A 25716-nucleotide genomic window follows, 5' to 3' on the forward strand; every position below is an offset into this window, starting at 1 on the left:
GGATTTTGGGGGTATTTGAGTGTTGTACAAACTTGTACAAAATAAAGTACATAATACTGCGTGATTGAAATTCATGATTTTTAAAGTACGGGTGCTGGGGTAACGCACCTTGATTTTTCGTATCCTTGGTGATATGACAACTTCTAAAATATTCTCAATCTGCTTGAGTAGCGTACATAAGCCTTTTTTATGGGTGGGGGGTTACAAAAATATTTTCATATCTACATTATATGGGATTTGACCATGTTATAAATAGTATAGTTAATACCTACATCACTTTCACGAACTTCATGCCTGTGTATTATTTGGCTGTAATAATATTATATACTAATTAGTGACATAAAGCAAATAAACGTGTTGTGTTATTTTACCACCTCAATCCAAACTAACACTACGACCGGACCATGATCAACCAGTTCAATCATCGTGTATGCATCCCACTCTGTAGTCTGTGTTTTTTTTGATTAATGTCTTCTGGTATCATCACATATCGTGGTTACTGCTAATAAGATGAACACGACAAATGTAAATCTATTAACGGACTAAGATATTAATATTAAACAGGATTATGGAACACAAATAATATTTGTTGGGGACTTCAGCACTTCACCACTAGTTTGGATTGAGGTGGTAAAATAACACAACACGTTTACTCATACTCATACTCACTCATACACGTATCTATTTTATAAAACACTAACAATTACACCTAATAAGTAATAACTAATATCGTATATGAGTATATGAGTTTTATTATGGATACTATCGTAATTCATAATCTAAAAATAATAATATAAAAGAGTAATGCAAAAAAAATAATTAATAATTTGCTATTATTTCGCTAACTATTATAAAATCGGCCAAAAATAGAATTTTGATTTGCTAACTTCAAAAATTGATTTGCTATTATTTGCTAACGGTTTGCTAACTAACGGCGTTTGTTTGGAGACGATCAGACAAAGTGGGTGGGCTGGAATTTTTTTTTCTAAAATCTGCCAAAAATAGAATTTTGATTTGCTAACTTCAAAAATTGATTTGCTATTATTTGCTAACTGTTTGCTAACTAACGGCGTTTGTTTGGAGACGATCGGACAAAGTGGGGGGGCTGGAATTTTTTTTTCTAAAATCGGCCAAAAATAGAATCTTGATTTGCTAACTTCAAAAAATGATTTGCTATTATTTGCTAACTGTTTGCTAACTACCGGCGTTTGTTTGGAGACGATCGGACAAAGTGGGTGGGCTGGAATTTTTTTTCTAAAATCGGCCAAAAATAGAATTTTGATTTGCTAACTTCAAAAATTGATTTACTATTATTTGCTAACTGTTTGCTAACTACCGGCGTTTGTTTGGAGACGATCGGACAAAGTGGGTGGGTTACCTGAACTTGGCCCACCCAAATAAATAATGCTTATAACTACCTCAATAATGATTTGCTAACTTCTATAGTAAATTTGCTATTATTTGCTAACTATTTGCTAACTTTTGGTATTGGTTTGGGTCTTATCATAGAATGTGGGTGGGTCAAATTCATGGACATTTTATCATAGGTACCCGTCAAAATACGATTATTAGTGTTTTTAGATTAAGTAAAATAAGAATTTGGGAAAAGTGATCCTCTTAATATTAGTATTGGTATATGTTTAGATACTAGATAGGTAAGGTAGGTAATACATTCGGCATTAACATCAATATTTTTAATAATTTTAACAGTTACAATAAATATATTAGTATAAAAATGAAATAATGCCTATATTGTGATATTATCTTACAACCAGCAGTTACTATTAGACATTTTTAAAATTAAATAAATTTGTATTATTTATTAATATTATATAATATATGTAATTATTGTGTATTGAATTTATTATCAATTTGATCTTTTGGATTCTGAGCAAATCGATGTATGTATTGACAATGATGTATGTGTTTTTATTTTCTGGGTCTGTCACCTGTGTGTGTACACTAAGGTATTTTTTAAAAACCTGAAGATAGATTTTTTTTAAAAAATAGGTATATTTTATTTTCAAATTTGGACATAATTATATATTTAATCAAAGAATGTTTTTTTATTTTTTTCGTTAAATATTATTCGTGGGTACTGGGTGCTTATTTGAAACATCTAAAGTACCTTTATCGGCTATATCAAATTTAATGTATTCGCCAAAAATGAATTCAACCTATAGTATATACTGTTTTACTAATAGTAAAATAAATTAATATAGTAAAATATATACTTTAATAGGTGCCTACTAAGTAATATAGGCTGACAAGCTTTCGCTCAAAATTTGTTTTTCGTATATATAAAAATATGAAATGATTTATCATCGAATTAAAAATTAACATGTGTAATTTTTTTCTGGTTAGGGTACAGGTTATATAGATATATCATTTTTTCAATGTGTAGGAGTAGGAACTAACATACGCAATAATTTTTTTACCGTCTAAAAACTTGCATGTTGGGTATAGCATTTTTTCCACAATCTAAGAACTATCATTTTTTTTTACCTTCTGTTATAGAAAAATATTATATTATAGGGGGGGGGGGGGGGCAACCTGGCTATATATATATATATGAATACATGAATACAATTAATTAATAGGAATAGTGAGGCATAGGAATTGTCTAATTATTAGTAGACATTAGTTGTGTACAGAAATCAGTCATACTGGTGATTATGATGGAACTTACTGTTTTATAATACACTTACTTTTAATTTTAATTTTTAACTAGCTAGGTACCTAATGTACTTACATACATTTAAATATATAAAACATTCAGTATATATGAAAAAAGTTTATTTTATATATTTATACAAATGAATAAAATGTTTTAAATGTTTTAAAATATTTCGTCAATATCATTTGGATTGTTTATTGAATTATTACTTTTTTTGAAGTAAGATAGTAATGAAGAGCCGGAAGAACTCGATTTTCTTTTTTCACTCATTATTAATTTCTAGAAAAAAAAAAATTTTTAAAACAGTGGTCGTGGTGGAAAATTACGCACTATTTCGATCGATATTCCATATGTACTTCGATAAAGATGCATTTGTGATTTGCACTGATAATTATAAATTATTTATTTAAAAAAAAATTAAAACCTAATATTACGAACAAAAACGTATTTTAAAAGAGATTTTTATTACTTACAGCAATAAAATTCCAGACCGTACTAACCCGAAGGCAGGACAACTACAACCGCCGAACTAGCCCGCCGGCGGCCAGAGGGTGTAGGGCTACCAGGGGCAGCCCCCCTAATAACCTATACTAACATGAACACAAAACCAAACAAACTTGATGATACTGGTACAGAGGCGTCGGAAACCTCAGACCCGGCAGGTGTGGGTGAGCTCGCCACATCGGTCGTTATCATTAGCTCGGATAATGCGCACTTGAAATGGAAACGGAAACATATGGATTATGAAGACACGGCCTATAACGGAAACTGCTACACTGTCCCCCTTAGACTGAGGGGCGGGGGTGATAATGACGACGATAAAGACGACGTCGAAATGACAGACAATCCTGGTACGAGTGGTGACATGGGCACTGCTAGCCACAGCCAAAAGCGCGGCCCACCCTCTCCGGGTTCGCCAAGCGGCTTGGAGGCAAAGCTGGTTAAGACGACCGCCAGGCATCCGGAAGAACTCGACGAGGTCATCGGATGGCTTGAGCACACAATTATACTAGAGAAAGACAAGAAAAAGCTTGGCGTTTTGACCGCAGAAACAATGTTGAATAAGCTCAGTCGGCTTAGAGCCATCACACGGGCCATCACCCACGAAAATAGCAGGCTTGAGGGCGAAATTAAGGGTAAGGAGGAAGCCCAGAGAGAAAGCCTCACAGTGTTCATCAATAAACTTGATTCCAAAAATTTGGAAGTAAATCACCTAACAAATGAGCTCAAGACTCTTAAGAACGCTGATGTGGTACCTAGGCCAGTTCCAGCACCGATTCCAACCTATGCCGCAAAAACGGCAGCTGCCCCGCCCAAAGCGGCTAATAAGCCTAAAAAGATAAATGACAAGGATCAGCTTACTAAAAGTAGGAAGGTCAAAGCCTCGTCACGGTTTATAATTGAGATACCGCAAGACATGTCAGTAACCCGGGCCAAGGCCAGCATATGGGATGCAGTCAAGACAAAAACGAAACTTCCGAAGGCGAAAACTATCGTCAGCGGTAAGTCGTTGTTAATCATCCCTGATGATGATAACACGTTGGAGGTGATGAGAGGCATGAAAGAAGCAATAGAGATAGGTCCTAGGAGACCACGTGTGATTCTATATGATGTAGATGTCAACATCGACAAGGCAGAGTTGATTGAATGTCTCTCAATGCAAAACAGTGGGCTCGGCCTAACGCAAGATGAAATCACGTGCATAAAGCCACTCCATAAGTTAGGCCCCAAGGATGGGGACGTGGTTCATTGGGTGCTTGAAACGTCACCGGAAGTCATCTCTAAGATCGAGAATAAGGCAATTTACATTGGCATGACGCGGTGTAGATGCAAAGTGCATAGTTCCCTCCCGCAGTGTTTCAACTGCCAACAGTACGGCCATACTGCTACCAGATGCGAGCAGAGGACTCCGACTTGTAAAAACTGCGCAGGGGCGCATGATTCGCGCACCTGCAAGGAGGCCACGATTAAATGCGTTAACTGTAAGGGTCCGCATAAGGCGTCCAGTGTGACCTGTAAGGCCAAGAGGCAGGCGACTCGAAACCTCCTCAGGCGGATGGACTTTGGTACCCAATGACCAGGTCCCTGAATATAGTACAGCATAACGTCAATAGACAACAAGCTGCTAGCCTCCAGCTTAGGGACTACTGCGACAGGACGAAGGCTGACATAGTCCTGATCCAGGAGCCTATCACCAAGAACGGCCGCACCTTTGCCTTTGAAAACTGCAGGCAAACGGGCTTCAGTGAAAACCCAGGCGCAGTTATAGTGGTGTTAGCTCCCTGGTTAAAGGTCATTGAGCTCACAGCCCTCTCCAGTCAGTATATAACAGCGGTTAAAATCACAGAAGGCCAAACATCAAACGTAACGATAGTGTCGGCATATTTTAAGTACAATATGCCGACAACAACCTTCACGGAAAAAATCAGGTCAATTCTTGACCGTGAAACACGCACCATCATTGGCGCAGATGTAAACGGCCACTCCACGCTATGGCATTGTCCCACGGGTAATAATAGAGGCCGCTTTGTGGAGGAACTGATCGAGGATTTCGACCTCATTGTAGAAAACAGACCGACTGCATTATACACATACGACCGAGAGGGAATGGGTAGATCAAATATTGACGTTACCATATCAACACCTGCAATGGAGACCTTAGTCAGCAACTGGACGGTCAGCGATATAACCGACAGCGACCATAATGTCCTGAGTTATAAGTTAAGCCTACAAGGCACTGGAACGACCAGCTTAGAACCCCAACGTTTTAACGTTAGAAAGGCCAACTGGGACAAATTCACACGGAGCCTTCTCGCACGGAAAAGCGAAATTGACCACACGTCAATAAGTACGAGAGCCAGTACTATAATAACGGCATTACAGAAAGCGGCGAAAGACTCTATGCCCTCCAAGACACGATACCGCCGTGCAGGAAATCAACCATGGTGGACACAAGAATTGACGGACAAAAGAAAGGAGCTTGCCAGAGCAAAGAGATCGGGAATTAACCGTACGAATAGGATAGTGTACAATGAAATAAGGAACAACTACCTTGCGGAAATCAGACGCGCCAAGGCTAATGCATGGCGAAGTTTCGCGAACGACATTAATATAAATTAATGGGGCAAGGCCTTCAGGTTGGCTAAAAACGGCCGCAAAACGCGATCAATGCCCTCTACCTTACAAAAAGAAAATGGCGCTCACACGGAAAATTTAGATGAGACAGCAGATTTGCTGCTTGGCACGTTCTTCCCTAGAGACAATTCGAATAACGACTATAGTCCAGAAGGACCAACAACCTTGTACGGAAAACTTGACTCAGAAAGGGTGAAGTCGGTCATCTGGAGGATGAGTCCGACCAAAGCCCCAGGTGCTGACGGTATTACAGCGGGGATGCTGAGGAAGGCCTGGCCGATCATGGGCGATGAGATTACGGACCTCTTTGATGGGTGTCTAGAGGAGGCCACTTTCCCGCAACCGTGGAAACAGGCCGAACTAGTGGTAATACCGAAAACAGGTAAAAAAGACACGTCAAGCCCCAAATCATATAGACCGATCAGCCTCTTGCCAACGCTGGCTAAGGCCCTGGAAACCTTGGTTATCCAGGACCTCGAACAGGAAACACGTCTCAACGAACATGAACAGCAACACGGTTTCGTCCCCGGACGATCAACAGTCACAGCCATGAGAGCTATGTACGACTGGACATCAAACAGCAGGTCGAGACATGTAATTGGGGCTATTTCTGGACATTACTGGGGCTTTTGACCACGTCAGATGGTCTCCGGTGTTGTCCAAACTAAATACGCTCGGGGCCTCGCTAAGGTCAATTAAAATGATAAAGAGCTACCTCGACCACAGGACAGTAAGCCTCACACTGGAAGGTAAACAATACCAAAAACAAATTGAAAGAGGATGTCCCCATGGGTCGCAGTTGGGCCCTACGTTATGGAAAGTCGCGATGACAGGTATTGGCGACATTCATCTCGACAACCAATCGAGAACAATATGGTACGCGGATGACATAGCCCTATTGGTCGGTGCTGCCAGACCGGATATGGCATTTAAAAATATCGAGAAGCACTTGGATCAACTAATAGCGTGGGCACAAGTATACGGACTAAATTTCTCACCAGCAAAAAGTCAAATGATGTCGGTTAAGGGCGGATTAAAACCTAATTATAAAGTTAACTTCGGGACTAGTCAAGATGCAGCAAGCATAGAGGCAACCAGCACGACTAAGTATCTGGGCGTAGTACTGGACCCCAGAATGAGTTTCTGGGATCACATCAAGTCACTCAGTAATAAATCAAAAGACCTCTACACCAGGCTCAGAAGGATGACCTCGGCAAACTGGGGCATGGGTCGGAGTGCGGCCAGAACAATATACCGGGCAGTCTTCCTCCCACGCATCACGTATGCGTCAGAGATCTGGGAAAAGGCTTGCCTCATGAAAAAAGCTATCAAAACGCTGGGAAGCATCCAGAGAGACCCACTCCTAGCCATAACGAGCGGCTACAAAACGGCATCGACCAACTGCCTGTCTGCCGTGGCGGGCGTCCTCCCGCTTGATCTCGAGGTTAGAAGGGCAGCGCTAACCCGTAGACTCAAGGCAAATGAAATCCAAGAAAAAGAACACAACGATAGAGTAAACGAACTCATGCACGAATGGCAAGCCCGGTACGACGCCGCCGACAAAGGCGAGTGGACGAAGTACATGATACCAAACTTGACACAGAGATGCGCCCTCCCATTAGAGTTGGATCATTACACCACTCAGTTCCTGACAGGCCACGGGGACTTCAAAAGCAAACTATTCAGCTTCAAACTGGTCGATAGCCCAAACTGCGAGTGCGGCAATGGTGCTGAGACGGTGCGACACGTATTGCTGGCGTGCAAAAGGAATAAAAATCACCGTGAAACCCTAAAGAGGATCATGGTCGAAGAGGGCGAAGCATGGCCACCTGGAAGCGGAGCGTTCCTGTCAACAAGGAAAACATATGAAGCCTTACGCATGTTCAGCAAAAACAGCCTACGCAATAGGAGTGATAGGTAAGACCTATTGAGGTCAGGACGCAGCCACACCAGGCGGTGTAAGTGCAAAAGACTCGGGGCGGCCCGGGTGAGCACGCACGGTGTAAGCGGCACAAGCGTCGGGCCACGCTCGAGCGCGTCCTGACCAGGGGCGTGCTCACGCGTCAGGGACGTGGTGTTACGGCCCTGTTGCTGGGGCCGGTCAGAATTCAGCGACAGTATTCCCTGCTTAGTAGTATATATTTGTATGTTCACAGCCAGCTTTTCCACGGTAAAAATTTTTTTTCAAGGGGGAATGTCCCCCTTGGAGCACTCAGATTTACCGTGTAACACATTTCACACTGATTGTTAGTAAATTTTACCTCAAAAAAATGTACTGTATTTCATTTTTACTCATGTTGGTTACACTGATTTTTTTAATAATGATAAAAACATTATTTATTATTTACAATAATTTTAAGCTGATTGCTGATTATTTTTTTCATATTCAGTTACTAATGATCCATCGTTCACTCAAGTCGTGTCTCATTTTTCTTTATTTTCTCAAAGTTTTATTAAATTGTATAAGTTATTTAATTTCTTCAAAAATGAATTTTCAAAAATGCGCAAACGATGTCCAGTCATTGGTCGATCAAATACGATTCAATTCAACGCCAGCGTATCCAGAATTCTCTGCATTTGTATCTAGGTTACGATCTTTTAAAAGTTTTCCTCCAAATACCGGTCAGAATAAGTACAAGCTCTCGGAATGCGGATTTTACTATATCAATCTCGATGACGCAGTTCAATGTCATTGGTGTGGAGTAATTCTACATAGTTTTGAAATCGATGATAATTGTTTTATAGAACATACCCGATTCTCACCAAAATGTTTATATGTATTATTAATGAAAGGTAATCAGTTTGTTCAAAAAGTCTTAAGTAAATATTGTAAAACCGAAGTTATTTGTAATTGTGAAACCGGTTCGTACGACACCATTTGTTAAATCATGTTTTTTTTATATAATATACTGTTTATAATATTTGCTCTATTGAATAAAAAAAAAAAATAAAAAAAAAATTGAATGTTTTATCTTAAATGTTTTATTATTCGATTTAATATCTTGTGGACGTATAGCCTAGCGGGTTAGTGCGTATATAATAATTTAAAATGTTTTTCAGGTATCAGGTTAGTAAGTATATGTAAATTCCCTCTCTAGTATGCACTAATTCGCTAACTGTACGTTCACATTTTTTGCATTTTTTTTTTATCTGAGTTTTTAGTATATAATATGACTGCAAAGGAAAAAACTAACAGTCCAATGTATAACTCCTAACAGTTATATCCTACTTTTTATTGTGTACTTTTTTAGCAAAAAAAAACTTCATTATGAGTCCGCCAATAATTGTCTGTAAGTCTACATTCGACATCCGAGCTTTTAACAAGAAAAGTATTACAGTTGGATTACTAATTAATAAGCAGATTTCAATTATTTTATTATTAGAATGTAAACTTTCAAAGAAAATTATTACATTAAGTTTAGAAGAATGGTTCACACTGATGTCTGAATCTAATTACAATTCAATTATTAATAACCTAAATACCAGGGTGAGGCGTGTAAAGATTACCGATTCCTTTTCATATTCAATTAATGTTAAACAGAGTTCAATTACCCTACATCTAAACGAGGAATATATTACCTTGACACACGTAGATTTGTACCGGCTTCGTCAATTACAGAATTTGATTGATTTGTATGTGGTAGACAAGCAAAAACGTTTAGCAAATTATCAAATTACTTTCAACACTGCATATGACCTAATTAAAAATGATGTCCGTGGTCTGCCATCCACTTGCCAAAGGAACGAATTTACCAACCAATATATTCAAAACTATGATTTTAATTATTATAATCATTTACAGAACGATGACACATCATTTTTATATGAAATATTACAATTTCATTTTAACACATTGTCCGATATGATTTTACAAGATCTAATAATATAAAATATATAAATATGTTTAATAATTATTTATTTAAAAAATAAAAACTTTTTTATTCAATAATAAACTTGCTTTTTTTTCTTAAATTATATGTCACCTTTAATCATAAAGAATAGTTTTAATGCGTTTTAGTTTCAAATTTTATGTTTTCAGTAAATAAGTAGATTAAATTTTGATAGTACAGAATTGATAGCAATGTTTCAATTAGAAATTTTTTTCTCAGACATACTATATAGTTTATAGGTTTATGTTTTCCAAGACCTTTGAGTATTGAACAAATAAAAACATACATGTATAATAATATTTTGTTTTATTAAATGAAACTCATTTTTCCGTATAATAATCAAACAACCGTCTTGCTTTTAATAGTTTGACGCTTTGGATCAGTTAGTAATTTATCAAATATAATTTGCATTGTCTCATTAAGACCAGTATGAAGTGTTTGATCTTTTGATTCGTCGGTCGTGTACAATCTAACAGTAGCTTCACTGAACTTCCATCTATTACAACAAATTATTTTATTTAAAAACAAAAGAAGTAAATAAAATCAGTAAAAAAAAAAAACAGATTCAGCAATAGTTATTAAATTTAAACCAATGTATTTACCTGTCCTTTACTGGTACATTCTCGATGTTAGTAACCTTATAATGACTTAGCACCCAAAGATCCTTTCCTTTTTCTTCAAAAGGCGTCTTTATTGTCACAACGCCATCTCCTTGTCTGAATGTTAGCGAATTAAATACTTCAACATCAAAATCTTCTGATCTCAAGCGTTCGCTGATATTATCTCTGTATGATGCATTCTATAAAAAAAATAAATTATTTATGCTATCATTAGGAAAAAATATTATTTTTATTACCATTTTATTCTGCTTCTTTTTCATAGGTTTTTTAACACTTGTTTTTTCTGCAGAACGTTTTAATCCAGGTTTTGTTTTTGAAAAAGACGGTCTTATATCAATTGATTCGCTAAAATGTTCATTCTGTGAAACATAAAACATAGTATATTATTTTTTACTGTTTTTTTTTCCATTATATATTTTTTCTATGTCCCAAGAATTATACCCAAAGCGTTGAGTAATGTTACGACGCACTTCCAATATACTATGTTATAATCAGTCATTTAATATTATTTTAAGAATTATAACCATAGCGTTGAGTGGTGTTACGACCGGCCTCCAATTTTCTATGGTTATAAGATATTTACTAAGTAGTTACTAACCTCTGAATCAGTTGAAGCAATTGTACGGTACGACATTTTATTTTGGTAGTATTTCTGTTGAACTGAGCTTCTTGTCCTGGGATGAAATCTTGAAGACTGGTGAATATTAGAGAATTCCCTCTGTCTTTTATACACAGATTTTTACCACTACTTCAATAATTAAGTATACAAATGGTCATAGCCTTACATTATAGAAACCTGCTAAAACATGAACATACAGGTACAACAGCAAAATCACATTACATGACTTTAAATTGACGCTAACATAACCTATCCCAGCCAAATGTTTATGACATTCACCTTTTACCATGGTCAATACCCTCCTTGAATAAATTTCTACAATAACCTTACCTTAGATGGGTGCTGAAACATGTTCATATACAACAGCAAATTACATTACATGAATTTAAATTATTACAAACAGGATTTAAAATAAATTAGAATGTATACATTCATTCTCAAAAACCAATTACATTATATGAATTTTAATTGTTGCTAACATAACCTGTCCAGCCAAATGTTTTCACATTTACTAAATGTCAATGCTTAGAATGTATACATTCATTCTCAAAAACCAATTATATTATATGAATCTAAATTGCTGCTAATATAACCTGCTCAGTCAAATGTTTTCACATTTACTTAATGTCAATGCCATTATAATATTAAAACAGGATGTAAAATAAGTTGAAATGTTTAAATCCATCACAAAAAATTCTAATGAGAGAAGAGAGGGTTATTTTCGGGTATAAAACCCAGAATTTCTTAGCTTATCGTCATCAGTTCAAGCAACAGCAGTTCCAAGAGCAGCCAGCAGCAGAACAGTCTTCTTCGCCAAAACAACAGCCAGCCAGCAGTTTACCAAACATCTTCAACGGGCAGTCAAAAGATTGCCAAAACAACTCTAACAAATAGACCAGCCATCATACTTCGAAAAAGTACCTCAATTTCTACAAGCTATGTAAGTACTATTTTTTTTTTTTATTGTTATTATTTAATTTAACATCATACTTCTTTTTTTTTAAAAAATAAAATAGAATAATAACAATTTATTGTTGTAATGATAATACAGTTTTATAATATTACTATGGGTATTGAGTGTTTAGACTTAAAGATTTTTTTTCATAGATTATTTAAAATAAAAACATTAAAATAGAAGTAGTTGAAAGACGGTTTCTCAACTCTCACTTTTAGTCACTACTATAATATAAGCTGTTTTCTTTTTTTTTTGTTAAGTTATGATCAAGTAACAATAATACGTTATAATTACACCATAGAGTAATAATACTAAAATGAATTACACCACGTACACAGTATAGAAGATGACTGATGTACCATACTATCATAGATTTACATAGATAAGATAGAACATCGGGCTTATTATTCATCAATAATATTGATAATTATTACCTAACCTCAAAAATCTTTAATAGTCAATCTCTTTCATGATAATTACTATAGATACCGTTATCTAGTAGTTGTTGCACGATACCTTGTTTTTATCAATGTTAAAATACTATAGCTGATTATAAATATTTTTTATAGATAACGTGATTGTTGTATTACACGTGTAATATTATCTTACGTAAAATGTTTTAATATAAAAAATTTTTTTTATTATATTAAAATATTCAATAATGTTTAATGACTGTATAAAATATATCCTAAAACGTATATTATACACATATATAAATTTAAATTATTTTTTCTATAATGTTTTTTTTATTGCTTTTACGTTAAGATTATTCGAAAGCTGCTGTCGCACGTTGATAGTAAACACGTAGTTGCTTTCGTGACAACGTAATGTTACCGTACGAACTCTACGATAGTTACAATCGCCCTATCTACTATTAACTAACATATAAACTATCACGTTTTTTTCTATTATCGTGTGACGTAGCTTCACTAGCAACTAAAATTTTATTTTTTATGATATAAATGCTATATTGTCTAATTTTTAAAGGTTTTTTATTTAGCTTTGAATAATATAATTAGTTATTATTATATATACGTATATACGTACATTCGTTGTTTTATAAATAATCGCTTTAAATAATTAGATTTATATAATATTTTATATTTTATACTAATGTATTTAGTCAAAAATTACAGATAATGAATTTTTGGTATTCATATGATTTTTGTAATGAACAAATTCAATATTATGGACAACAAATTGTAACCTTAACGAAGATGATTGATGAAAATAAGATTAAAGAAAGATATGAATATAAAGATCTCAAAAAAAAAATTAAAAACCTGAAATTCATTATTTATTTAAGTAGAACAAACTCTAACCCAAATTTTTCTTATATAAAAGATTTAAACGCAAAATTAGTTTTATTAAGAGAAGAAAAAATGGATATATGTAAAAAATATAGTGATTTATATGTTACAAATTTTCGTAAGCGAGAACACTGTTTCGGTAAAAGGTTAGATTTTATTACAACAGCAGAATCTAAGCGCGAAAGATTTAGATCAGGTTAAAATTTTTTTTTTAAATTTGTTATGAATAATTAGTAATAATATTATAAGTTTATATTTATGTATATAGGTATTCAATGTAATTTTCTTTTTTATAGTTTATAATATAGTATTGTTTTTTTCATTTACGTTATTATTAAATTATTCGTTAGTTTCTGCAAACTAAATATAATCATTGAAAACTATAATTTATACACGATCTACCATCATAGTTAATTTTTATTTTGATATAAATGCTTATATTATACTTGGTTTCATAAAATAATATAAGCATTTATATGTGAACTAACCTAATAAAGAAACATTTATATAAATATATATATATATATATATAGGTCAGTCAGAGTGATTAATCATTACGCCAGAAAAATCGTAAGAGCTGATGAGGCCTGTGACAACGAACAAATATATGAATGTGTATACAAACTTTCGAAACTACCGATGACTATAGAACTTTTAGAAGCCACTGGAATTGGTCTAGTGGTCAACAAATTAAGAAGTAGAGGCGGAGTCGTAGGGAAATTAGCAGAAAGAGTAGTCCTTACTTGGAAATATGTTGTAAAAACAGAAATATTATTATTTTCCCAAGGAGAACCATAGCTTTTAAGTGTTAAACATGTTAGTAAATTATGATTAACACAATTTTTTCTTATATAAAAGAGTTAAATATAAAATAAAATAATAAATTATTATTATTATTGTACATTATTTTATTTCTATTCAATTTTTCTAGAATAAAAAAAACAAAAAAACAAAAAAAAAAAAATGGAGTCGTCACTTATCTTAGAAAAAATCAACTCCATATTACAACAACGTGACGAAAACAACCTCGGCATGGATGAAATTAAAGTCACTTTCAGAAAAAACTTGAGAGAAATAAATATAAAGATTCTGAAAGCGAGATTGAAAACGACACGAGCAATATTAGAAGAAGAAAAACAAACGATGATAAATAATTATAAAAATTCAAATTATATAGCGTTTCTTTGTGAAAAAAATATACAGAAAGGTCTTAGTGAGTTGTATGAACAATTAGACAAATATTGATAATATTCAGTTTTTCCAAAAAATAAAATTTGTTTTTACAAATAAATTATTTTGTTATTATTTATTATTTTATATTATAAAAATATATCGAATGATATTGTCATAAATTATAAAATATATCATCCCTGTGTATATAATATCTGTTGAAGAATAATAAATGTTTTATATCATCAATTCTGGATAAGTTTGATAATCGTTCAAATAAAACTAATGCAATAAAAATGTTAGGAAAAGTGGTTTAGATTTAAAAAAACGTATCAATTAACAGTTAGTTTTGAAATTCTATGTAATTTTCAGAATCATGAACTCAGAAATAAACGTAGTTAAAAGCAGAATTCTAGAAGTAGAACAGCAGGTGCGTGACAATAAACGCTATTGTATCGAGAAACGGAAAGCATTTCAAAAAGTATTTACAAAAATTAATGATTGTATTAAGAAAAAAACAGTTTTTAAAAATAAATTGATAAATGAACATAATAGTTTCGAAAAATATTCAAGTGAATGTAAAGCAGATCTTCAGTGCCGGTTAACAGAACTAAACAATCGGTTAAGAGAATTAGAATCTGAGTAATTTCTTATTATATTAACCAATTCTTTTTTTCTTTGTAATAATTTAGAATTAATACTTTTATTATATTTTGAAAACAATATTCTGAATTGCTTGCATAAGAATTAAAAAAAAAGAAGTTGATGTTATAATAAATTTACAATATTATGATTGCTTTTACCTATGTTTTTTTTTTATTTAATCTATTTTTTCAGTTTCATAATGAAAAGAAAAACGGTTACAAAACACGAGCGGATGTCATCTTCTGACGAAGGTTTATTTGAAATCGAGAGATTTAAGAAATGTTCAAAAACATTTTTGATTAAGAATACTTTAAATTTTATAGATTACACGCTTTTTTTTAACTATGTTAGAGATAAATTAATTTTAAAGTTAAAAGAATCATGTTTACAATCATCTATAAAATTTAATTTACATGTGGATAGCGTATACGAAAGAATACTCACTCAAGAAGTTCGGGACATAGCTTTCAAAACTTCTAATACACTTGCATGTAATTCATCCAATTTCAATAAATTACTAAATGGAATGTTCAATAAATTATTATCTGAACAAGACCAGTTTTTAGCGAAAGGATCTGGGTGGTCCCTTAAAACTATAGATGTATTACAATTGAGAATTAATACAGTGAATCCTCTCAGAGGAGGAACGTATCTAGATCTACCTGAATATATAAAAGATAAAAGAGCAATTATAAATGTAAAAAATAACGATGCTAAATGTTTTAAATATTCAATACTATCTAAGTTTGATAATCGATCGAATAAAACTTATTTGAATAAGAAATATTTTAAAATGTTAGAAACAAAAAGTGGTTTAGATTTTAAATGTATTGATTTTCCAACACCAATCAGTCAGATGAAAAAATTTGAACGTACAAACGATGTATCAATTAATATTTATAGTTTAAATGATAAAAAACATATTTTTCCTTTGTATATTTGTAATACTGAAAGAAAAAAACATTTCGATCTTTTTCTGTTCAATAATGATGAAACATCACATTACTGTTATATAAAAAATTTTTCAAGATTCGTTAGAAGTCAGAAAACTAAAAATTGTACTAAGCTAATTATATGTAAAAGATGTTTTACTACTTTTGGGAACAAACCGTGTAAAAGCAAACTTTGGGGTATGAAAGGATTGATTGAACATCAACATAATTGTAGAAAGAACCAATTAGGGAAACCTATAATGTTTGAAGAGGGAGATGATGATTTTATTTATTTTAAAAGTTATAAAAAAACTCAAAGGATACCAATTGTTATTTATGCAGACTTCGAATGTATTTTAACTCCTAAAAAACCTGATGAATTCATTCAGAGTTGTAAAAAAAAAAAAACATATATTACACATTTACATGAAATTATGAGTTATGGGTTTTATGTAAAAGTCGACTATGATATTATACCAAAAGAGTTAGTAAAACAGTTGAAGATTCCTAGAAAGGTGGTTATTTATAGAGGTGAAAATGCAGCAAAAAAATTTATGGAAAATATGATTGATATCGGAAATAATATCAAAACAATTTACGAAACTGCTACACCAATGGGTAAATTAACTGAAAAAGAAGAAAAACGTTTTCAAAGAATTAAAAGATGTGAAAAATGTTCAAAACATTTTAAAAAAAATAATTTAATTAAAGTTCGAGATCACTGTCATTTTACTGGTAAATATAGACAATGTCTTTGTCTCGAATGTAATTTTCAAATAACTAATCCATCATTCATTCCAATTTTCTTTCATAATTTATCGTACGATAGCCATTTCATAATTCGAGAGCTCGGTTGCGATGATCAAAATATTCACGTTATTCCTAATTCATCAGAAAAATATATATCCTTCAGCAAGGAAATCGCACCTAAATTTAGTATAAAATTTGTTGATACATTCCGTTTTATGAGCGAGTCATTAAGTAAACTTGCGGAAAATTTATCTGAAGATAAGTCGAGATTTAGAGAAACTCTTAAAATATTTTCTGCGGAAGCACTAGATTTAGTTACACGAAAAGGAGTCTTCCCTTATGAATATGTCGATAATTGGAGTAAATTAGATGATACTTTTCTACCATCAAAGCTAGAATTTTATAACTCTTTAACAGACGAGAAAATTAGTGATGAAGATTATATACATGCTAAAAATGTATGGCATACATTTGATATAAAGACTTTAGGTGAATATAGCGATCTTTATTTAAAAACTGATGTTAGCATACTAGCCGATGTGTTCGAAAATTTTAGAGACTTATGTTTATCTACGCTCGAACTAGATCCTGCTCATTATATGACTGCTCCCGGGTTTGCTTTTGACTGTATGCTGAAGTATACCAAGGTCAAATTATCAAGGTTAAAGGAGTATAACATGTTGCTTTTCTTCGAAAAATCGATTAGAGGCGGGATATGCCAATCAACCAAAAGATATGTTAAGGCAAACATACCAAATATCGAAGGATTGGACTATAATGCAAATGAACCGATCACATGGATTACATATCTCGATTGTGTGAATTTGTATGGGAAGTCTATGTTAACAGAATTACCTTTTAAAGATTTTGAATGGGTTGACGATCTCAACATAGATGTAACTAAAATCGCTGATGATTCAGAAGTCGGATATATATTAGAAGTTGATATTGAGTATCCTAAACATCTACATAAATATCATAATGATTTCCCATTTTTACCGTTTAACGAATGTCCACCAAATTCGAAAGTTGAGAAATTGTTAACTACTTTATCACCGAAAAAAAACTATATTGTACATTACAAAAATTTAAAACAAGCAATTTCTCACGGTCTTAAAGTAGTAAAAATTCATCGAGCTATCCGTTTTTCCCAAAGTAAATGGATGGCATCATACATAAAATTATGTACATCTATGAGAGTACAAGCTAAAAACGAGTTTGAGAAGGATTTCTGGAAGTTGCTAATTAATAGCGTTTTTGGTAAATGTATGGAGAATGTTCGAGCAAGAACTTCTATAAAACTGGTTTCTTCAGAACAAAAAGCAAGGAAATTAATGGCGAAAACTAGTTTTAAAGACAGAACTATATATTCTAAGAATCTCATGGCCATTCATCAGCATAAGGAAACAATTAAATTCGACAAGGCAATTTATGTAGGATTTGCAATTTTAGACGTTTCGAAAACATTTATGTATGACTTCCATTATAATGTAATGAAGAAAAGGTATGGTACTAAAATTAGTTCTTTATATTCGGATACTGATTCCCTGATATATGCTATCCAAACAACAAATTTTTTTGACGATTTAAAAAATAGTTTATTACCATATTTTGACACATCTAATTATCCTAAAGACCATTGTTGTTTTAGTGAAATTCATAAAAATCAACCAGGGTTCTTTAAAGATGAAATGAAAGGAATTATAATTAAAGAATTCGTTTCATTAAGACCGAAATTATATGCTTATAAAACTATAGATGGCGCTGAGAAAAAAAAAGCAAAAGGCGTAAAGAAATATATAATTAAAAATCACATGCAATTTAACAATTATATGAATATACTAAACGCTTTTATAAACCATAAAACTCTCAAGGATGAACAAACTCATAGAAAAATGAATTTTATCCAATCAAATAAACATGTTGTTCATTCGAAAACAATGAACAAACTTGTTCTAAGTGCAAACGATGATAAACGTTATATAATGGATGACGGGATAAATACTTTAGCTTATGGTCACTATAAACTTAATGACTCAGTTTAAAAGCGTTATCTAGCGGAACAAAATACAGCAATATTATTATTTTCATTGATTTATTTACCACTAGATGACGCTTTTTGTTTTTATCGATTGTATATATTTATATATAGTTTTCAAAACAGACTAATGAGGATCAGGAGATCATGTGAAATAATTAATTCGACTTAATAAAAAAAACTGATATTTTATTTTATTAAAAAAAATAAATAAATAAATAAATAAATAAATATAATACATAAAAAAACATTATTTTAAAATATCTGATGATGTTATCCATGAATTTTGACTTGAATCAAAACCTAACCATTTAACAAACATTTTATTCCCAACTTTTTTTACAATACGTTCAATGAGAAAGGTGTTTGGAAAATCAGTTAATTTAATTTCCTGTTCATAAAAACCACCTAAAATTATACTGCCTGATTCATCCTTTAGTTGATAAGTTACTGGATTTGTCTGTAAAACTTTTGAAACTGTAAATATTTCCGTTGTCCAATTTGGTGTATATCCTTTAGTAAATATATGTTTATACTTAGATATTCGTACTTTATCGTTAACTTTAAATTTTGGTTTATACAATGTTTCAGAATTTATATATGTGTTAAATTTAATTCTGTTTGTACCCATTCGAGCTTCACTAGGTGTACATTTGATTGTTCTGTGTTTTGTGTTATTATAGTTATGTATAATTTTTGATATTGTATTGTGCCAATTCCATGTGCCTGTTGCAGTAAAATGTCTATATATATTATTTTTAAGAGTTCGAATCACACGTTCCGCGATTGAACATTTGATAACACTGTATGAACTGTAATGCTTAATTTTATATTTTTTCATTAAATCTTGGAATTGGACATTGTAAAATTCTGTACCATTATCTGTCTGTAAAAATTTTGGTTTAGCTTTTTTCAATATATTAAACATTCCTTTTGTACATTCTTTACCTGATTTATTTTTCAGCGGTTCCACAAATACATATTTGCTATATGTGTCTATAACAATTAATATGAATTTAAAACCATAATTTTTTTTAGAATGAGATTGCATATCCATTAAATCAGCTTGCCAGAGGTCGTCAATAAACCGTGTTACCACACTACGTCTAGGAAATATTTTTCTCGCTGGTCGATGTAGCTCATTAGCTATACTCTCTAAGGTTGACATTATACTATAATATTTCTCTCACGCAGTTCTTCTAAAATAGATATAATTTCATTATTGACACCAGTATTACCAACACTTTGTGATGATGTCAGAAGATTTAATCTAGTTACTAGCTCATTCGGATCGTCATAATAAACTAATTGTGTTTGAGGTAATACATCTTTATATAAACCTCTGCCTGTCTTAGGATCAGGTGATGAAGTAAAATTAATCATATCTGTAGACATGTGATCTGCAGGTGAAAAACTGCTTGCTGATTGATTAAAATCAAATGGTTCAATTTCTTGTGTTATTTTTCTACGTTTAGCGTTAAATAACCCAAAAGGAGTAGAAGGTAAAGTATTGTTAAATGATTTTAAGCTAATTCGAGGAGTTGTATTCTCATTAATTTTAGCTATCTCTTCGTTAAACTGTTTTTCCTCCATTTTCATTCGATCATACAACGGTTTTACAACAGTCATCCATTTATGGTACCTCGAGGTTCTAGGTTTTCCATCTGCTTTTAAATGGACTCCAGAAGTTTTCAAAATATTGTAATAAGATTCTATATCTTCTATAGTTGTTTTTTTTGGTTCCTTCTCACATAATAAAGACCATAGTCCTGGTGTAAATTTATAATATTTATTAAGCAGCAATAATTTACCGTGACTAAAAGTTGCAGAGTGTTTTCCTATTTTATACGAATCACTATCTTTATCATAATGCAAACCATAGGATTTATCATAACGTGTTGATTTAGGACGGTTATTTAAAAAATTTTCAAATGGTGAATTTAATTCGTTATCATCATCATCTTCACTAGTACATGAGGTTTCTGATTTATTTTCTAGCTCAGTTGACTGTGTGTTCCATATTTCATTTTGTTTTGTATGTGTACTCAATGGTTCAATTATTGGCTTAAATGCTTCACGGAAATAGTTTTCAGAATCTATAACACCGCGTTTCATTTCCATTATTTTTCGTTTAATATTTTTTTTTGATGTTATTAAATTTTCCAACAAGACTTTTTCTTTGTTCATTGTAAATAATAAATGTAATATACCTGTATCGTGTGACTACCGATAACACTATGCAGATAATTACTTTGTGACGGTATATTTATATATGAGTATAAGCATATAAAATTATCTTATTTTAATGAACGTATGAAAACCACATCTATACCTTCCTTCATTCATTTCCCGAGTTTTATCGATGACCATAAACCCATAATCACTATGATTCCAACATAAATGAGAAATTTTGCGAAATTCTGAGAAATCCATATCTGTAGATGAATGATCGTTGAATATATGTCGTAAATTTGTATCATCTTGTTTCAGTATTATTAAGAAGTTTGCGTTATCTCTTACTAGCTGTTTGGTTATTTTAGAATATGTCTGTGCTAAATAAAATACAGAGCTAGCACCCGAATGTCTACCCATACTAAAGTATTCTCTAATTACGGACTGTGGACCACATATCACATCGTCAAAAATGATGATGGAATTTTTTTTGGTTAAGTTTGGTTTTATAACCTTATCAGCGCTTGTAAATATGAAAAAATTAGCACCCTTTATATCATCTATTATTTTTTTCAATAAAACATATTTTTCCTGATTAGAGGTTTTTGAGTATAAATAAATATTTTCAAATCTTAACCCGTTTGCATGTGTGATCAGATTATACATTATATTTGTTTTTCCTGAACCACTGGGGCCAACTAGTATAGCACGTATAGTATCGGGTAATAACGAACCATGCCTTGATGGTTTTTTTATTACCTGAACATCTACATTTATAACATCTAATTTATCTTTCTGCTCAATCAAATTCATATTATTTTCATATAAATACTCTAGATTTTTTAAATTTATAGCCAGTTATAGATGGCGTGTTCAACTCGCAAGTATAAGTCAGACAAGACTGGAAAAGGATTAGTAAACTCTCTTATAAATAGTCTCCCGTTCGAAGCCCATGTTTCAGGCTATCAGTATTGCGGCCCTGGTACAAAATTAAAAAAGAGACTAGATCGTGGTGATAAAGGAATAAACCCATTGGATGCTGCTTGTCGTGATCACGATATTGTGTATGCAACGAGTAAAAATTTAGACGATAGACATAAAGCTGATAAAGTGCTAGAAAATCGTGCTTGGGAGAGATTTAAAGCAAAAGATACACCTAGAAAAGAGAAATTAGTTGCGTACGCAGTAACAAACGCAATGAAAGCTAAAAGAAAAATAGGTATGGGTTGCAAACGGAAACGTGCTATAAAAACAAATTGTATACTAGCAGCGAAAAAAAAAAGAATCTCAAAAAAAAAGAATGGTGGTAAAAGGTTGATTTTAGTACCGAGACAATCAGGAGGTGCAATTCCCTTAATACCTATATTTGCAGGATTGTCAGCACTTGGTAGTTTGATGTCTGGAGGTGCTAGTGTGTATAATGCGGTTCAAAATTCAAAAAGAAAAAAAGGCAGTGGTTTGAAATCAAACAAGAATAGGTTAAGGAAAAAAAACTGATGATCACGCTACCTGATAGACCGCTTTCGTCTCAAGATATTATAAAATACATCGGAAAGTTGAAAATCAATCATTTCCGTGGTGTCTTTTCACGTGATAACTTACCTAAAAAACCACATACGATTGAATGTGGTATATTAAACTTGGATACATCTTCAGGCGACGGAAGCCATTGGGTAGCGTTTTATAAAAATAAGGACAAAGTTGTATATTTTGATAGCTTTGGTGATTTACCACCACCAATTGAATTACAACATTATTTCAGACAGTTCAAAATAGTATACAACTATTCCAACTATCAAGACTTCAATACATTTAACTGTGGTCATTTATGTCTTGAATTCTTGCAATGCATGAATCTATTACATTAAATCTAACTGGAAATTCAACTGTATTGTCGGTAAATTATTTTCCATCTCTAAACGTTTACGAGGATTCAGAAATAGCTTTGTTATCTTTGCAAACGTGCAATTCATTTCCAAATATTATAAATCCAACTAATAACCGGCTGAGAATAAAATCAATTCCTCCAGATAGAATAGCAAAAATTCAATTTTTTGTACCAGCCGAATGCCGTGACATAGAAGATATTAACAAATATATGGTAGAAGAGTTATCTCAAGTTAATAAAGTCTACGGAACAAAGCTGACATTCAGTGTACGTATTGATCCTGTCGATTTTAGAACGTATATAAAATGTAATGGAATACTAAACTTTGAGCATCCGTATAGTATAGCATCTGTTTTTGGGTATAGAAAGAAAGTTTGTGGACCGTTTCATGAAGAACATCGATCGGATAAAGCTGCAAATTTAAACACAATTAATTCTATAAAAGTAATGTGTAATATAGCACATGGGTCATTCAACAACCAACTTCAAAGCCATTCGATATATGAGTTTTTCCCAAGTGGGAGAAGAGGAACAAAGGTTGTTCAATCTCCGGTAAACCTTATATATTACAGATTAAACAAAACAGATATTAATTCAATTACTGTTCAGTTAGTTGACCAAAACAATAATCCAATTGACAATTTTAACGAAACGTTAACAGTTGTTCTGCATATTAAACGTCACGGATCTCATCATTAAATTTATATCTTAGATTTTGTAATGTATGAGTCAGTTACTTTAAGTTTAACTGGGAATGCTACCATATTATCTGTAAATTATTTTCCGTCTATAAACCTTTACGAGGACTCAGAAATAGCTTTGTTATGTTTACAGTCATTTAATTCGTTTCCAAATATTAATGATAATAATAATAAATTTTCTATACAAGTAGCTGAGAATGAAAACAATAATGATCCTATGATATGTTTTATTACATTGGAAGAGGGTTGTTATGAAATTGAAGATATTAAGCAACGAGTTAAGAAGCAAATAGATGACTATAATAGTAAAAACTTAACCAATTTAACATTCGACATTACAGTTGATCCTAACGATTTCAGATCGTATATAAAATGTAATGGGATACTACACTTTGAGCATCCGTATAGTATAGCACCTGTATTCGGTTTTGAAAAACGAGTATATAAGCCACACAATGAAATTCTTCGATCGGAAAAAGCTGTAAATTTAAACACAATTAATTCTATAAAAGTAATGTGTAATATAGCTCAAGGATCATTCAACAACCATCTTCAGAGTCATTCGATTTATGAGTTTTTCCCAAGTGAAAGGACAGGGTTGAAAGTAATTCAGTCACCACCAAATTTAATATATTACAAATTGAATAAAACAAATATTGATTCGATAACCGTTCAGTTAGTTGATCAAGATCATAATCCGATTGATAATTTTGGTGAGGCATTGACAATTGTGTTACATATTAAACGTTACGGATCTTGAGATGGGTTTAAAATTCAATATAAACCCACTACTTCGGATCAGTACAACTAGTCATAAGACTAAAGTGCTACCAGCAACATCAAATCAAATAAAAAAATTGACGGTGAAGAATAAAAAAATTTTACAAGCTTTGGGTTATCAATTAAAGCAGAATGCCTGAAAGTGATATTTTGGATATAACTTCACAGTACGAAACGGATTCTAAAATTACAAAAATTGAATATCATTCATACGCACCGTATACAACATCATTTAATAATAATGATGAAATACGTATATCGATCCAGCAAACGGATGTCTATCCATATCTACACGAAAGCTTTATTTTTTTGGAAGGAATAATTACTGATGCTACCAAAGTGAAACTAACTAATAACGGTTACTCTTACCTTTTTGAGCAAATACGGTTGGAAACCAATGGGATAGAAGTAGATAGCACGCGTGTTCTTGGAATCACTAGCTCGTTGAAAGGTTACTTATCCGGTACGCCAGACAACTACAATTGCTATGAAAATGCTGGCTGGAATTTTAAAAACGCAACGCAATCAGAAAATGATAAAGGCGAATTTAGTGCTTGCATTCCATTGAAATATTGGTTAGGTTTGTTTGAAGATTATAAAAGAATATTAGTGAATTCTAGATTGGAATTAATATTAACTCGAAGTCATAGCGATTTAAATGCTTTAAGTTTAAAAACTGGTGTAACTGCTTCTGAAGGTAAAGTCGTTTTAAATAAAATAGCCTGGATGGTTCCACATATAACTGTTGACGATGAAGAAAGGTTAAAATTATTGAAACTTATAGAAAAAGAAAAAAGTTTGTTTATTCCTTTTAGATCTTTTGAGACTTTTGAATATCCTGAACTCGGAACCGCTAAAAAAGTTGTATGGAATTTGAAAACTGCTTCAAAATTAGAAAAACCACGATTTATCATAATTGGATTGCAAAAAGGACGCAAAAATATGTTATCGAAAGATTGTAGTATATTTGACCATTGTAATTTAACAAACGTTAAAGTATTTCTGAACTCGATAGCTTATCCATACAATAATTTGAATTTAGATTTTACTAAAAATAATTTCACTTTATTATATAATATGTATACATCGTTTCAAGAATCGTACTATGAAAAAAGTATTCGTAACCCGATATTGAGTCCTTCTACTTTTCTGACAAACGCTCCAATTATAGTCATCGATACTTCGAAACAGAACGATTCAGCTACTGCCTCGGCAGTGGATGTTCAATTGGAAATTGAAGCTTCAGAATCGCTTGCAGGTGTAACTGCATACTGTTTATTAATTCATGATCGTATTGTAGAATATGTACCTTTTACTAGAGAAGTAAGGAAACTTGTGTAAATATAATTAAGAATTAATTTTTAACAATAAAAACTATTATTTAATAATTTGTGTTCTTTACTTGAAATAATTATTTTAGTTTTAAGATTTGCT

The 25716-nt window shown here is 32.3% G+C and overlaps 3 protein-coding genes across 4 annotated transcripts; 2 read left to right on the forward strand and 1 right to left on the reverse strand.

Moving 5' to 3' along the window:
• Positions 1–10026: 10026 nt before the first annotated feature.
• On the reverse strand, positions 10027–11807 carry LOC132936453 (uncharacterized). Its single transcript, XM_061003185.1, has 4 exons — positions 10921–11807; positions 10559–10681; positions 10305–10501; positions 10027–10198 (listed from the first exon to the last, which is right to left on the reverse strand). Exons 1-4 carry the CDS (start codon positions 10954–10956, stop codon positions 10042–10044), a joined length of 513 nt encoding a protein of 170 aa, XP_060859168.1. The 5' UTR covers positions 10957–11807; the 3' UTR covers positions 10027–10041.
• LOC132936452 (uncharacterized) lies at positions 11750–18755 on the forward strand. Of its 2 annotated transcripts, none has more exons than XM_061003183.1 (2): positions 11750–11881; positions 14138–18755. In XM_061003183.1, exon 2 carries the CDS (start codon positions 15182–15184, stop codon positions 18746–18748), a length of 3567 nt encoding a protein of 1188 aa, XP_060859166.1. In that variant the 5' UTR covers positions 11750–11881; positions 14138–15181; the 3' UTR covers positions 18749–18755. The 2 variants fall into 2 exon arrangements, with proteins under 2 accessions (XP_060859166.1, XP_060859167.1); XM_061003184.1 differs by lacking the exon at positions 11750–11881 and adding an exon at positions 13434–14022.
• Positions 18756–22750: 3995 nt separating this feature from the next.
• Positions 22751–24544, forward strand: LOC132935983 (uncharacterized). Its single transcript, XM_061002631.1, has one exon. The coding sequence runs from the start codon at positions 22760–22762 to the stop codon at positions 23498–23500; it is 741 nt and encodes a 246-aa protein (XP_060858614.1). The 5' UTR covers positions 22751–22759; the 3' UTR covers positions 23501–24544.
• The last annotated feature ends 1172 nt before the right edge of the window (positions 24545–25716 follow it).

The sequence above is a fragment of the Metopolophium dirhodum genome, chromosome 1 (genome assembly GCF_019925205.1).
Source record: "Metopolophium dirhodum isolate CAU chromosome 1, ASM1992520v1, whole genome shotgun sequence".
Taxonomy (NCBI): Eukaryota; Metazoa; Arthropoda; class Insecta; order Hemiptera; family Aphididae; genus Metopolophium; species Metopolophium dirhodum.